This window comes from Cucurbita pepo, chromosome 6, assembly GCF_057944985.1.
Source record: "Cucurbita pepo subsp. pepo isolate OVF chromosome 6, ASM5794498v1, whole genome shotgun sequence".
Taxonomy (NCBI): Eukaryota; Viridiplantae; Streptophyta; class Magnoliopsida; order Cucurbitales; family Cucurbitaceae; genus Cucurbita; species Cucurbita pepo.
Window position 1 is genome coordinate 2,640,793 of NC_141803.1, and position 15,231 is coordinate 2,656,023.

At 35.7% G+C, this 15,231-nt stretch overlaps 3 protein-coding genes and 1 non-coding gene across 5 annotated transcripts; 1 reads left to right on the top strand and 3 right to left on the bottom strand.

Moving 5' to 3' along the window:
- Positions 1 to 668: 668 nt before the first annotated feature.
- Positions 669 to 775, bottom strand: LOC111797753 (U6 spliceosomal RNA). Its single transcript, XR_015421566.1, has one exon. It is a non-coding gene; the product is annotated as a U6 spliceosomal RNA (small nuclear RNA).
- Positions 776 to 1,994: 1,219 nt separating this feature from the next.
- LOC111797243 (RNA-binding (RRM/RBD/RNP motifs) family protein) lies at positions 1,995 to 4,388 on the bottom strand. Its single transcript, XM_023680200.2, has 4 exons — positions 3,944 to 4,388; positions 3,759 to 3,857; positions 2,561 to 2,845; positions 1,995 to 2,458 (listed from the first exon to the last, which is right to left on the bottom strand). The coding sequence occupies exons 1-4, from the start codon at positions 4,331 to 4,333 to the stop codon at positions 2,327 to 2,329; spliced, it is 906 nt and encodes a 301-aa protein (XP_023535968.2). The 5' UTR covers positions 4,334 to 4,388; the 3' UTR covers positions 1,995 to 2,326.
- Positions 4,389 to 5,034: 646 nt separating this feature from the next.
- Positions 5,035 to 8,315, bottom strand: LOC111796538 (uncharacterized). Of its 2 annotated transcripts, none has more exons than XM_023679198.2 (6): positions 7,841 to 8,315; positions 7,479 to 7,751; positions 6,473 to 6,630; positions 6,192 to 6,297; positions 5,971 to 6,096; positions 5,035 to 5,411 (listed from the first exon to the last, which is right to left on the bottom strand). In XM_023679198.2, exons 1-6 carry the CDS (start codon positions 8,030 to 8,032, stop codon positions 5,274 to 5,276), a joined length of 993 nt encoding a protein of 330 aa, XP_023534966.2. In that variant the 5' UTR covers positions 8,033 to 8,315; the 3' UTR covers positions 5,035 to 5,273. The 2 variants fall into 2 exon arrangements, with proteins under 2 accessions (XP_023534966.2, XP_023534967.2); XM_023679199.2 differs by having other exon boundaries at positions 7,837 to 7,975.
- A 2,356-nt stretch (positions 8,316 to 10,671) lies between these two features.
- LOC111797501 (RING-H2 finger protein ATL11) lies at positions 10,672 to 12,431 on the top strand. Its single transcript, XM_023680512.2, has one exon. The coding sequence runs from the start codon at positions 11,051 to 11,053 to the stop codon at positions 12,176 to 12,178; it is 1,128 nt and encodes a 375-aa protein (XP_023536280.2). The 5' UTR covers positions 10,672 to 11,050; the 3' UTR covers positions 12,179 to 12,431.
- The last annotated feature ends 2,800 nt before the right edge of the window (positions 12,432 to 15,231 follow it).

The following is a 15,231-nucleotide window of genomic DNA, read 5'->3' on the forward strand; positions in this document are numbered from 1 at the left end:
AGAGAGAAATTAAAAGTAACCAAATTGTGACAAATCGAACCCTTATAAGATAGATATCTTGATGAACTTTAAACCTTAGTCCATGAATGGAAATGTGGTTGGTTATGATATAACATTCCACCAAACCAGGAAGAGTCAAAAAGTAAAAAAGGACTCACATGGAAGATGAACTGTGTGTGTGCATTATTTGTCTAAATCAACAAATCTGGGTGGTGGTTTGGCTCTACCATCCCTAATTTGTGCACTGCCGTAGACATAATTCCACGTGAGTTGTTGGGGCTTTCATGGGTCCCCTTCCCTACACAAACAAGCCAACCACCCCACCACTGTTATTCTCCGCAACTCCCTGCCTTCTCACTGAGTTGGAGGTTGGAACCCCTAGCAAAACTGAACAATGCCATGCCTGATTTGGGCAATGCATCAATCGATAGCTCGAAATCAAAATGAAAAATGAATCGAAATGAGCATTTGCAACCGTCCAAGCCTACCGCTAGCATATATTGTCCGTTTTGGCCCGTTACATACCGCCGTCAGCCTCAGTTTTTAAAACACGTCTACTAGGGAGAGGTTTCCACACACTTATAAGGAATGTTTCGTTCCCCTCTCCAACTAACCACTCCCCTTGGGGGCCAGCGTCCTCACTGGCACACCACTTGATGATTAGCTCTAATACCCTATACCATTTCTTGATTTGTGCATGTCATCCTTGCACAAGAGCCATGCTAATCTTCTCTATATCGTTCGAAGTTTATCGGATGTCCCCCAAAATCAAAATGAAATCAACGGGAACGGAAATGGTATTCCTTTGATGCTATTTACTTGAAATTCTGTGGAATCGGATTGGTACCTAATTCATAGGCGATCGTTCGTCTTCTTTTCACTGAGAAGTTGAGACAAGAATGTTCTAACCTCGGTGTTGAACTAGATGGAAAAACATCTATTCAAAGGACATTAAACTTTTGCTAGCTCAAGATGATGAACCCAACTAGAACCATAGCTTGAGAGGTAAGGACAGTGGAGTAGGAAGATTCTGGCAGTGGTTTAGCTACTAACTTATTGGCTTGGTCCCAAAACCGAGCTAATACCATTTCACACAAGCAAATCCAACATCATTAGAACACTGAAGACAACCTAAATGAAAAGGAAAACAACATGTCTAAGCAAGTATTCGCCAAAGCTCAGAATGAATCATATAAAGGTTTGGAACTAAGAGTATTTGAGAGAATGACAGAGACATAAAGAAAGAAATTATAACCAGGCTTGAAAACACAGTCAAACGCAACTTACGCCATATCTCCAACCCGACCCGCATGCCACCTTCACAGAAAAAAGGGGAAGAGAAGAAAACAGAGAAACAATATAGTAATATGAAGAATATATGAAGCTCTAATGAACAAGTTCAAACTTATTATGGCTTGAACAAGAACAAACAATCAACACTGCATTTGAGGATAATATCTATCCATTGCATCTTCACACTGAAGGGATAGCCAGCATTCATGAAATATGAATCAACAAATGTTCACTCAAATGCATGAACTCAAAAGCACTAGATTTCCTAAAGCATTGAAATGAATCATCTAAACAAACAAATGGCAGACTGTTCTCCAATGTTATCGATTCAGTACAACCCTGTGATTATGCAATATAGCACATATGAATGAGAAAAGATGGAGGAATTGTTCCTCCCCACCCCACCAAACACTTGTCAATTTAAAGAAAAAGAATCAGATTGTACAGGTTGTCCTTCAATGTTCTCAATTATGAAATATAGTACACATGAATGTGAATGCAAGTACAATGCTGAGATCATGCAATATAGTACACATGACCAAAAATTCATATTGGGAATGCTTTGTCCACCCACCTATCTATGTAAAGCAAATACGCATGGATCAAATTGCACTGATTGTCCTTTGTTCTTGAATCAATACAATACTGTGACTATGCAATGGAATAACTCCCCTCGAACCTAAACAGTCATAAGATGCCAATTCAACTATGAAACCTAGTTCATTTGTATTCATTCATTGACTAAATGCTAAATTCAATTACATTAACGTGCATTGATAAATCACCATTAAGACTTCATATAGAGAAAAGGATACAGTAAATGATCTAATGAGCGTTTTTTGTTGGGGTATCCAACTTTGAATCATCTAAACATTAGAGGTAGGAGATTTATAGGTAAAAGAAAAGGGAAAGGAATGTGTTCCTTAATTGAATAACTAGATAGCATTACCTCCATGAAAAGATAGAGAACAAGAAAAAGAAAGAAAGGTTGATGGCAAACTCCTTAGTTCCTCCAGTGAGAGGCTTCTGAATTTTAAACTTCAGCAGCAGCACTGGCTAGCTCCACACCATCACTTGATGTATCTTCAGATTGGGATTTCTCTTCTGAGGGAAGTTTCACAAACTGTTTACTACGTGCAACACGAAGTGATCTTCCCATGAAATTCTGCATTTCAGCAGATGAAGAACCATAAGAATACTGATATTCACATCTTATGATCCTATGGCTATTCATTTAAAAATTGTGGTAGCAATGTACTGAAATTACCTTCCCTTGAAACTCGGAAATAGCTGCTTCGGCATCCTTCTTTGTTTTGAATGCAACAAAACCATATCCAGAAGACCTTCTTGGATTCTCGTGAAAAATAATTTGTGCAGAAACTACATTCCCACTCCCCGAATCGAAGAACTCCCTGAGGTCCTTTGCTCTTGCATCAAATGGCAAATTTGCAACAAACAAATTAAAAGTAACGGGGTTTGGTTTCACGGGAGGGGAGGGTTTCTCCTTTTTAACCTTAGCATAATTGAGCTTCAGAGTACGACCCCCAAATTCCTGCATTCATGTGAACTATTTCATTCAATAAAAAGCCAACAAGAGTTCAAAAAGACATGGGCATTGCCCATAAACACCTGCAATAATTGGGAGTGAGAGCCAAATGAATCAGAAGATTCATGTTTGGTTCAACACACATGATAGTAAATGATAGTAAAAGTTTTGAAATGAATAGAAAGACCATGTACTTTGCTTCAACACACAGTAACAAGAACTGAAAATTTCTAGTCAATAACTTGTTCCCTTGTAATAATATATTCAAAAGCACAAAAGAAGCAAAAGTTTAAAGAAACTGCAACACACTGGACACAAGCAGGATGCAAATTTATAATTGAGTTCTTCCGGTTCATCAGTTTTTCCATGTAACATCCTAAGCCCAAGCCCAAGCCCATCGCTAGTAGATATTGTCCGCTTTGGCCCGTTACGTATTGCTGTCAACCTCACAATTTTTAAAACACTTCTATTAGAGAGAGGTTTCCACACCCTTGTAAGGAATGTTTCGTTTCCCTCTCCAACCGATGTGGGATCTCACAATCCACTCACTTGGGGGCCATCGTCCTCGCTGCACACCACCCGGTGTCTGGCTCTGATATCATTTGTAACAGCCGAAGCCCATCGTTAGTAGATATTGTCCACTTTTGTCCGTTACGCATCGCCGTCAGCCTCAGGATTTTTAAAACGGTGCACTAGGGAGAGGTTTCCACACCTTTTGTTCCCCTCGGTAGGTGGGATCTCACATTCCATCTCACACACAAGCAAATCAAACTATTCCTTAATTCAAACGCATTCAATTGCTATTACGACTATTCTTCCATGGTGAAAGGTAAACACTGTTCTAAGCCTCGGTTACGAACTTGAACACAATGAGACAAACGAAAAATGATCACGCTAAGAAAAACGGCATCCTGCTTACATACGATTCGAGATTATTAACTGCCGCAAGGGCCTCCTCAGGTGATCCCATTGTGACAAACGCCAAGCCCCTATTTCTGATCTTGTTATACATTGAAAGCTGAGAGAAAAAGACCGATCATAAATCCGCAGTAAACCAAATGCGTCAAACAGAAATGGCAATAGAAATAAACTGAAGTTACATACCTCCACGTCTACGACAGTACCATATTTCTCAAACAGAGAACGAATATCCTCAGGAGTAGAATCCCAAGGCACGTTCTGAGCAAGCAATCTGGTTCGAGAAAACTCCTCAGCATCAGAAGAAGAGCTCGCAACAGCATCGTCTTGGGAGGTCGAGGCCAACTGGAAAACAAACTTTCTGGTTCTCTTAGCCCTAATGGAAGTTAAAGGATTGTGGCCGAGGGAAGTAGAAAAAAGCGAGGAAGAAGAGCGCGAAAGTGAGAGTTTGATATCGCCATTGTTGGAATAAGACGGATTTTGCGGACATGAGAGAGGCGAGATAAACACCAGATTCTGTTGATTAGAACGAAGGAATAAGGAGGAGGAAGAACAAGAAAGACGAACCAGAGCCATTGCCGGCGCTCACCGCACTCTGCTCACTCCTGGTCTGAAAAGCAACACAGAGCTACGCCGTGGGTTATTAATATTGGATAAGGGAGCTCAGGAAAGGCTTAAAACGACGACGTTTCGGATGGAATATCTGGATATTTTAGCGGGTTCGGCACTAAGCCATATATATATATATTTATATTTTTTTTCTAGAAAATACATTATTGTTATTATTATTTTCCTTTTAAAATGGGAGTTTTTCATTGAAAATGAATAATTTAAACGTATATATAAAAAATAAACCAGGAATTATTATTTATTTCGTGGAGAATCCTTCTCTTGTTTTCTAAGAAAGTGGATATAAGTTAAAAATACAAAGCTTAAAGGTAAATTTATATTTTTCCAAATATTTTCTACCGTTTTACCCTTTATGTCTTACTAACTTCCCGGTCTCGCATGCCAATTTGGCAATTACTCTATTTCGTATCATCCCATTAAGACCTATACGCTATTTCACCAACAATCATCTAATTCTTGAAAAACGTAGACCCGCAGTTGTTCTGGCAATGCACTGAAATAGCATCCTAACAATAAGGTCACGTCACGCTTTTCCAAATATTTTATACCTTTTTAACTTCCTAACTATGATGTATGGGCATTCAAATAAGTTTCAAAATGGCTACAACATTTTATCCAAAGCCTAAGTATCATTTGGAATCAGAGCAGGAGGAACAACAAGAATTCAGCTACATTGGCACGAAACCAAGAAGAGAGTTTCCTTGATAACATTGAGCAGCAAAGGAAACACAGAAGTGAAAGAAAGGCTCTTTCATTTAGAAGAGCTCAACAACATACTTCTCTCTAGATTATGTTATAGTGTATCTATATTCAAATTTTGCTATGTTAGCTCAGTCTATGCTTGAAAATGGAGGGGGGGATAACCTGTGTTATTCTTGGATTGCAACTACTTCTTCCGTGTTCTCGAGTCGGGTGAGTTATGTTGCAAAGGTGAAAGAGGTTGTCGGGTAGAATCAGCCTCATTAATAATATTCGTTTCTTCAATCGGAATACTGATTTTCGGGCATGATTTTCGCTTATTTGACTGCATAAGAGGGCAAAGATGATGTTACATCTCGATTAAAAACAACTGGTAACAAATAGAAACGAGCACAATTTTCAAAAACTAAAAAAACACGAGTCGTTTGTTGTTAGTTTCAAAAACAAGCTTATAATATTTAATAACGCTTATTAAGTTATAAATAAGTTGTAACAGCCCAACTCCAAGCCCACCGATAATAGACTTTCCCTTCTGGGTTTTCCCTCTTGGGCTTCCCCTCAAGATTTTAAAACGCATCTGTTAAGGAGAGGTTTCCACACACCCTTATAAGGAATGCTTTGTTCCTCTCTCCAACTGATGTAGGATCCCACAATCCACCCCTTTGGGGGCCAGCGTCCTTGTTGGCACACTACGGATGTCTGGTTCTAATACCAATTGTAACAGCCTAAGCTCACTAACATATATTGTTCTCTTTAGGCTTTCCTTTCTAGACTTCCCCTCAAGGTTTCAAGACGAGTATGTCAGGGAGAGGTTTCCTCATTGATGAACATCCACAAGATAGCAGAAAATTAGCTTCCGAGTACACAATATAAATGAGACTCACCTTGGCGGCAGACTCACTGTTGGCCTGCTTATCACCTGAATGTTGGGTTTTATCTTCCTGGTACCGTTTCAGCAACTTCTTGTTCTCCTTGTCCAGAAGCATATTATCTTCATACAACAATTTCACCTGCATAACTAGCATAAGCACGCTACTAATGGGGCCAAATAAGGTTTCAAAACACATAAAAAACGCAACATTCCCGAAAAAAGGCCGTCGCTCACCTCTTCTTCAGCTCTTTGTAGATTTACCCTCAGATGTTCGCAATCCTTCTCGACAGCCTTCACATATGCAGCTAGTGATAGGGTCTTTTGAGTTGAAGGCTTTAAGCTAGGAGAAAATTTTCAACATAGATTAACAGAGTTGCAACCTAAACACCTAAAGAAGGTTAATATTAAGTTGCATTTTTTGTCTTCTACCATTATTTCTTTGCAGTTCCATAAATTATTGGGTGTAATGTTGCATCATAATGAAATAAACAAAAAATCATTAAAGAAAGTCTCACCAATTCCACATTTTCATAAGCTTTTGGCTTGAATCTTGATCAATGCTTGTTTCTAAAAATGCATGAGCAGATGTAACTCGTTCATAACAATTACATGTTGGTAAAACCAACTCGAGTAAGTTATCCTCCAAATCTCTACCATCAGAAGACAAATCAACCTGAATCATTGTAAAACATGCACATTTATCAATTTTAACTTCAAAAAATGGAAGAACTTTATCCTGATTTGCGGGTTCAACTCAAAAGTTCGGACAATATAGGGAGGTGAAAAGGAACAAGTAAAATTTGTTAGGAAATTGAATATATAAATCCTAAACTAAGAACAGCTATCACATATCGCCAATCCTACAGTCAATTACTGTCAACTGACATAAATACTAACCAACAAAGTACTTGATTTTCAATGAAATAACTAAACAACAATTTCTGAGCTCAAATAAGACCATTATTTACAATTATAGACATTTCGTAATGCTTCGTTCGTAAAAATGAACGACATTGAGCACCTTAAACAGTTACCTAATATCAATTCCACTAATTAAGCATTCAAGTCACAACATCATTACTATATGACAATGACCCTTCAACTAAAAAAACAATCAAAGGGGGGACTAAACATTGCAAACGATAGCCCAGGTGTTCAAAAGTATTTTAGCATAGAACTCGATCTAAAAATGGAAGCCCACCAATTAATCCTGTAAATATCCAAACAGACTAGGCAGCAATCTTACACACGCAACTACATCCCACAGGAATTATATTCAAAATAGGAGTTGCACTGCACTCCCCAGAAATGGAAATTTACACACCTCACTTTTACTTAACCCGAATTGCCAGTTTGATATGAACGATACTGCAGATATCATGTTCTCGATTGCACTTAACTTTCTTTCAAGTACAGAAACTTAGAAATTCTCATCAATTATCTAAAAAATGCCGATTCGTTGAGCCATTTGTGTAAATAAAACTAACAACAAACTGAGTACTTCAGTGGAGATGCTATTACCTTTTTCATCTCGTGTTCATGTTTAAAGAACTGCAGTTCATCTGATAACCGTCTAACCTCCTCCTCCAATTCATGAACACGATTCTCAGCCTCCCTTGCACGCTGATCCGCCTCGTTCCCGAACTCCATCAATGCATCTCGGTCATGATCATATAAAGAGCACTCTCTCTCCCATTTCTCACATTGACCCGAAAGATATAAGCACTCGGTAGCCAGTTTACGGTTCTCATCCACAAATTTCTTCAAAGCTTGAGCGTTCATTGTCGCTTCAGCCTACAACAGCGAAATGAAACCCATGTCGTAAGGAAAAACGAAAAACTTGAAATGGAAATGAAGACAATAAATCAACAACACATACGGACCCTACTGCGCTCAATCAACTGTTCTTTCTCTTTGATTTTGGACTGTAGAGCATCGCAATGATGAGCAAGCCGCCTCTGAGAATCCTGAGAGACACGAAGCTTCAACTCCAGCGTCTCCACTGACACAGGGAGACCTAATGCATGATCTATCGTTTCCTTGATGTAATTCTCAACTTCCGAAGGAAGATCCATCACCGAATCCAGTAAACCCTAGCGATCTTCAAAAATTCCAAATTGCACAAACCCTAGAAATCAAAAAAACTCCAGAACGCGAACGCAGATGTCTTTGAAATCTGAAAAACATGAAAAAGAAAACCTATTTGGAATCAAAAGAATTCAAACAGAGTTCCCCCAACTCCTTTCAAAAGCTACTTAAATCGAAATTCATGGCTTCTCTGATGTAGCCGTTATGGCGCCACTTTGAATGAGAGCGTATGGCGTTCTTGGGCGGGTTGAAGAAATACTGGTTCCTCTACTGTAGTATATTTGAGTTTTATGGATTTTTCGGCGCCACGGCCCTATACGGCCCAACTCTCTTTATTTTTTTCTTTATTTTTTTCAATTATTATAAAAAAAATAAAAATAAAAAACTTTATTTTTTTTTTTTAAAAAAGGTTAAAAACTATAGATATTCGAAATTATATTATTTAAAATTAGGTTGGAGAAATTAATTTCTTTTTATATTATTACAAGTTATTTAAAAAATTGTGTGTAATTAAAATTTATTAATATATTCGTCCAATTTATATAAATTTTAAAATAATGTAAATAAACGATTTTCGTTCGTATAATAACAACACTGTCATTTAAAAAAAATTAAGGGTATTAATTAAATGTTTAAAATTTTTAAATATTTTAAAACAAACCATTACAATTTTTCATTCATATAATAATAAAAATATATTATTATTTTTTAAATACAATAATTTTTTTATTTGAAAAAAGAAAATTTAACGGTCCTGGTAATATATTGGGATTCAATGAAACCCGGCACGACCGGACTAATAAATAATCCATATTATATATATATATATATATAGGGCTGTGACGTGGCAGATAAGTAGACGGTTAATATAAATACAATAAATTTTTTGCATAAAAATATAAAATATTTAAATTTTAATTTGGTCAACCCATCCGGTTCTGCCCAACAGGAATCTTCCCTTCAACAATCTTAAACTAAAAATATAATAAAATAAACATTATTTATAGCTTCCAATGATTGGTTGCCCATTTCATTAATCATTCCAACTTACATTTATATTATTATTTTGATTTAAAAATTCTTTTTTTATCACTATACTTTGATCGGAGAATAGCCCTCAACGGTTAATTGATGCGGTGTGGAGTAAGGGTCTACACGAATTGGGTCGGAGAAATCTTTTGAACCAACCCGAATTTAGTGACCCAAACAACCCAATTCTCTATTTTACGAGTCGGGTTGAATTGGGTCATCGATGTTTTATTATTACTGTTACATTAATGACAATTCTATAAAGTTTAAATATAGAAAATTTACCCGTCACAATTTATTGGTTTGTTTCTAAAATATGTGTATTGTTTCTTAGGTTAAATATTTTTTATTGCTTAATTGAAAGTAGTTTTTTTTTTTAATATAATTCACCTATTTAAAAATATGTCTTAATTTTATTATATAAAAAAAAAAAAAAAAAAAAACTAAACTATTTAATTGAGATTAAAAATTAAAATTAAAATATTTGTGTCTTTTTTTTAAGCCAAATAATGATTTTATTTCCTTTTAAAACTATACCAAAAAAACACTGAATTTACAAAGTCAGCCTTCTAAAAAGAGGAGAACGACATGTCGTCAGTCAACTTCCCTTTCAAGCTACGACCCGATGGATGAGCAGTAATTGTCGTTGGACGGCGAAAAGGATAACTCGTGTTTTGTTGTGTAATTGAATTTGAAATTTGATTTAATAAAATAATTGCAGTTTATTATTTTATTTGCAAATTATATTTTAGCAACTAATTAATTATTTTATAATATGTTAAACGAACACGACTCTCCACAATGATACGATGATTCCCTAAATTAGTCAGCTTCCCGAGAATGCCTCATATCAATGGAGAGAATATTCTCTATTTATAAATTCATGATAATTTCTAAAATTAGTCGGTATGAGATTTTCATCATCTAACAGAAGTTACTCAACCCGTTTTATTTCATATAATAAAAAAATACGATGATAAATTAATTGTTTTAATTTAATATGTAAAAAACTAAAATTTTAATTTAATTCCATTGAAAAGCCTAAACTTTAAACTAAAAAATAAATTTAATAATTTAGACCGTTTAATTAAAAAAAATAAAAAATATTATTAGCATTTATCTTTCAAAAACTATATTATATATTTATATTTATATTAAAAAAAAGAATAATAAAGTCATACCATATGAAATTGAAGAGCAATTTCTATCCAAATATTTAAATAAATTAGAGATAAATGAGTTTGAATAATGAAAACTATGACCCATCTTTAGTCGACCAATGCATTTAAACAAAATAAAATAAAAATTGAATAATTATTTTCTTGCTATTTTAACCTTCAAATCACTTTCAATTTTTTTAAAAATTAAATACAAAATTTGTCAACTAAGAACAATAATTATCATAAAAAAAAAATCATACAATAATAAATAATAAATACGTGTTTCCAAAACAATTAGGCTTTAAATTATAAACAAACAAAATACCTTCTTATTTTAAAATTTTAAATATTTTTATTTAATTTCTTGTATTTTTAAAATATCAAATTAATCCTTATTTAATTATTAGTGACAAAACAATAAATAAGTAATGAGAAGAAAAATAAAGGTGGAAGGTCAACTTATCATAGGAATCTTATACAGTTTTAAATGCGGACAATTTTCTTAAGGGATTGAATATTGTTATTAACGTCATTTAAAAAAAAAAAATTATTTATTTGGATGGACTAATTAAGAAATTAATCAATTTAATAATTTAAATTAAAGATAATTAGATAATATCAAACGTGGCCACCATCGGAATCTCTTCTAATGGCTGTCAAACCAGATTGATTTCTCTCTCTCAAGCTCAAGTCAACTCGAGCGCCACTGAAATTCATTGTTCTTCCAATTTTTGCTCTATTTTTTGAGCAATTTTGAAGGGAATTTGAACTTTTATCGCCGGAATTATTTTCAATTCTTTTCTCCATTGACTATTGATGATTCCAGTGATGGTAATCAGGAAGAGGAATCACGGTGTCGCTTGCCGATTATTGTTGCTTCTGTTGCTGCACGCCGCCGCCGCCGCCGCCGCGCAGGAGACAGGAGCTGGAACGATACCGGTATCGTCGGAGCCGGAGATCAGTAAAAATATGGCGATCGCATTTGTTGCGTTGATATCCGCCTTCTTCGTCCTCGGCATCGTCTCTGTCTACACGCGCCGCTGCAGAGAGCGGCGATTTGGAAGAGGTTTAGGAATTGGAATCGAGGGGAGAGATGGCGGTGGCAGTGGCGGCGGCGGAGGCATGCCGTGGAGGCCGGTGCGTGGATTGGATCCGGCGTTCATCGTGACATTTCCGACTTTTGTGTACTCGACGGTGAAAGGGCTGAAAATCGGGAAAAGCTCACTGGAATGCGCCGTTTGCTTGAATGAATTTGAAAATAGTGATCGGCTGCGTTTGATTCCGAAGTGTAGCCATGTTTTTCACTCTGTTTGTGTTGATGCTTGGTTAGTTTCGCACTCGACTTGCCCTGTTTGCAGAGCTAATCTCTGTCCTAAACCCGGCGACGTAGCATTGTCGATGATTAACTTCGATCCGGCCGCCGGCTCAGAACGAACCGGTAGCGTACCGTCTCCGTCGCCATCTCCGTCGCCGAACCATGTATCCATTCCGGTGGTTGACGATCTCCGTGCCGGAGAAGAAGCGAGAGTAGAGGCAAATGTGACGAATCCGAGTCCGGTGCCGACCAGGAGCACCCCAACGCGGTCGAGGTCGTTGGGATGGCGGTTGAGTGGAATATTTCAGCGGTCTAACTCGACCGGGCATGATCGATTCACTTTGCGGTTGCCGGATGCGGTACGGAGTCAGCTGATGAACTCGACGTTGAACCGAACCCGAAGCTGGGCGGAGTTGCCGAGAGAGCAGAGTTTGCGACGGGGATATCGGGGTGGAATCGGAGAAAATGGCCGGTGGAGGAATTTCCTTCACCGGACGTTTTCGGTGCCGGCGCAGGTCGTCGGAAGGGTTGCCGGAACTGGCCGGTCTCCGGTGCATGAGGACCGCGGTGAGAGGTCGTTTGCACGGCTGACGCCGAGTGGAATTGGTCCAAGTACGGTGGCGGATTAGCTTCGGAGTTCGAAGGTTTCACCGGTCAAAACTGGAGAAAAAATTTGGTATATAGCAATTTGGGCTTTTTTTATTTCTCTCTTTTTTTTTTTTTTTTTGAAATTTAAAGAAATTTGTACAATGTAGAAAAATTTTCAATTTTTTCCTTTTTGAGTGATTAAAATTAAAATTTGAATATGCTCAACTCTAGCCGATATTATCTTTTTTGGTCTTTTTCTCTCGGACTTCTCCTCAAGTTTTCTAAAACGTGTCTATTAAGAGAGGTGTTCACACCTTTACAAACAATATTTTGTTCCCTTCTTCAACGGATGTAGGATCTCACACAATCCAACCCTCTTCATCTCACAATGTTTTGTTCCCTTGTTCAATCGATGTGAGATCTCACAATCCACCCCTCTTCATCTCACAATGTTTTGTTCCCTTGTCCAACCTATGTGGGATCTCACAATCCACCCCTCTTTATCTCACAATGTTTCGTTCCCTTGTCCAACCGATGTGGAATCTCACAATACACCCCTCTTCGAGACCCAACGTACTCACTGACACACTACCCGATGTCCACTCCCCTTCGAGGCTAATCATGTCCTCACTGGCACACCACCCAATATCTACCCCTTCGAGGCTCAGCGTTCTCACCAGCATACCGTCTGTATTTGACTTTGATACCATTTGTAACTGCTCAAGTTCATTACTAGCAGATATTATCCTCTTTGTAACTGCCCAAAACCATTTGATACCGTCCGATATTTTCTTCAAGTCATTTTCTATGATAAAAGATAAAGAGATTAGATATTCCATATTCTATAAAACAAGTGGCATGATGAAGAAGCTACCACTTTATAATTATTACAAGGAAGTGAAGAGGAATCCTTGTCTTCGTATTTACCTTCCCACTAAAGCAAGAGGCTAATCCTTGATTCTTGAAGACTAAAACCCACCAAATTGGCCACCAACTATATATATAGTTTTAATTATTTTTATGAATTTGAATCTTTTACTTCCCCATTCATGATAGTGAGGAAGGAACAACTATTTATTCCACCTAATCTAGTAACTAATATTCTACCCACTTTCTTTTCTCTTAAAAATATAATAGAGATAATGGTTATTTATTTATGGAAAATAATCCAAATTTGAGCTATATCAATTTAATCCTAAATTTTTAATTTCATGAAATTACACCGAAATTAGATAAATAACATTCCAAAAAAAAATATATATATTGTAATATTTCATTCTAAAAAGCTCTTCTAGATAAACTGTTATTGAATAATTAATTAATGATCAACTATTTTTTGGTTAAAATAGTGAAGAATCAAAAGTAAGAACTAAGAGAATTTAACAATTTTATAATGTAAAAAAAAAAAAAAAAATCTAATTATTTAATTAATTTCAAGCAACCTATAAATATTTTTTTTCCTTAATTTTTTTTTTTTTAAAAAAAGTCATACAAAAAATAGGTCGATATATATCTATATTAAATGGCTTACATTTCTAAAAAGAAATGAATTTAGTCGTAGACAATAAATATTCTATGAGTAATGATCAGAAAAATAGTCAATGTCAAAGGCCACATACACATACACCGCCATTATAAAAATTTATTTCTTTATTTTTTTCAGAGAAAAAAATAGTTAAGGTTCATCTAACCACTCATTTTTTTTATTTATAAAACACACACATATATATAGTTTCTATCCATAAAATTTTAATGAATAGTTAGTGTCAAAGGCCAACCTTAACTAATAAACAAAATTCTATATATATATATATATATATATATATATATATATATATATATATATATATATATATATATGCTATGTAATCTTATAGCATCATGTCAGGACGCTCAAATTAATTCAATTTTTCTAAGTTTACGAGCCAAAAATATGACTCTGTCTTGAATTCACCCCGTCCTTCAAGATACAATCCTATTTGTAATGCTTATACCACTTTCACTCATTTTAATCTTTCGAGCATTAAACAAGCTAGCATCTTATTCTAAGTCGATAAGAATGGAACGTCCTAAGCAAATTATGACACTATAATGTTTACTTAACAAAAGAGGGAAGAAAATAGAATTAAGGTTCCATAAATTCAAGCCTAAGGATGTAATTCATACTAAAATTAAGATAATCTACGACTAACTAAAACCTCATTCACAAATTCTAAAATTTTCCATGGGAGAATATCTAAGCAATTCTCTTTTCGCATGCAGTTAGATAGACAATTTTTTATGCCACTTACTAAAGACAGTTAGCTTAAGAATATACTTTTAAGGAATGCAAAAAGTGGCCGACATACCTCCTTATACCCAACGAAAGCTTCCAACTCCATTGTCTACGACACAGCTATTGTCGTGTATATATATATACATATATATATATAAAAAGTTGCCAACCATCGGTATTCAAGTACTCCACCAAAATAAGAAATTAGTATAGACATAAACAGCCTGCAACTTAAAGAAAGTATGGTAATTTTCTACTGCTTTAAATCGACATTAAAAAATCAAGAACTTGGCAAAATGGATGAAGCAAACATACCTGAGAAAGAGGGTCAAGGAAAGTGACAAATAGATGGGGTGGATATGGCATGGCGTGGCATATGAGCATAGAGCACATTGTGATAGCAAGGGAATAATAACAAAGACATCACTATTTTTCTCTTTTTGCATAATGGTACAGTATTATTAAGTGGGGCAACAACTTTATTTTAATTTCGTCCCAACTAAATTAATACTTCATTAAATTGAAAGTGTATTAAAAAGAACTGCTAAAAATTAACTCACTAATAAATTGCACTAAACTTAACCAACAAAACACTCAAAATTAAGTTTAAGAAGTGATTGAAATCAAAAGAACTAGTGCACTTAATAATATACAAATAATAATAAATCTCACCTTAGTCACAGTAAGATTCATGGGTGGCCAAAATCCTTCAAAGTAATTTAAAAAAAAATATATATTATACTCGTCATTTAAGTTTAGACTAGTTCAATGCAACCAAGTGACTGACAAGAATAAGGTTGAAAATGAGTAAAGTACAAC

Excerpts from the sequence above, each read along its gene's own strand:
- LOC111797243 (XM_023680200.2), bottom strand. The coding sequence starts at position 4,333 with ATGGCTCTGGTTCGTCTTTCTTGTTCTTCCTCCTCCTTATTCCTTCGT. Across the intron at positions 3,858-3,943 it reads GTACTGTCGTAGACGTGGAG|CTTTCAATGTATAACAAGAT; the intron begins GTATGTAACTTC and ends TTTTTCTCTCAG. Across the intron at positions 2,846-3,758 it reads TTAATAATCTCGAATCGTAT|GAATTTGGGGGTCGTACTCT; the intron begins GTAAGCAGGATG and ends ACATGAATGCAG.
- LOC111796538 (XM_023679198.2), bottom strand. The coding sequence starts at position 8,032 with ATGGATCTTCCTTCGGAAGTTGAGAATTACATCAAGGAAACGATAGAT. Across the intron at positions 7,752-7,840 it reads AGTTGATTGAGCGCAGTAGG|GCTGAAGCGACAATGAACGC; the intron begins GTCCGTATGTGT and ends TCGCTGTTGTAG. Across the intron at positions 5,412-5,970 it reads ACAGTGAGTCTGCCGCCAAG|TCAAATAAGCGAAAATCATG; the intron begins GTGAGTCTCATT and ends CCTCTTATGCAG.
- LOC111797501 (XM_023680512.2), top strand. The coding sequence starts at position 11,051 with ATGATTCCAGTGATGGTAATCAGGAAGAGGAATCACGGTGTCGCTTGC.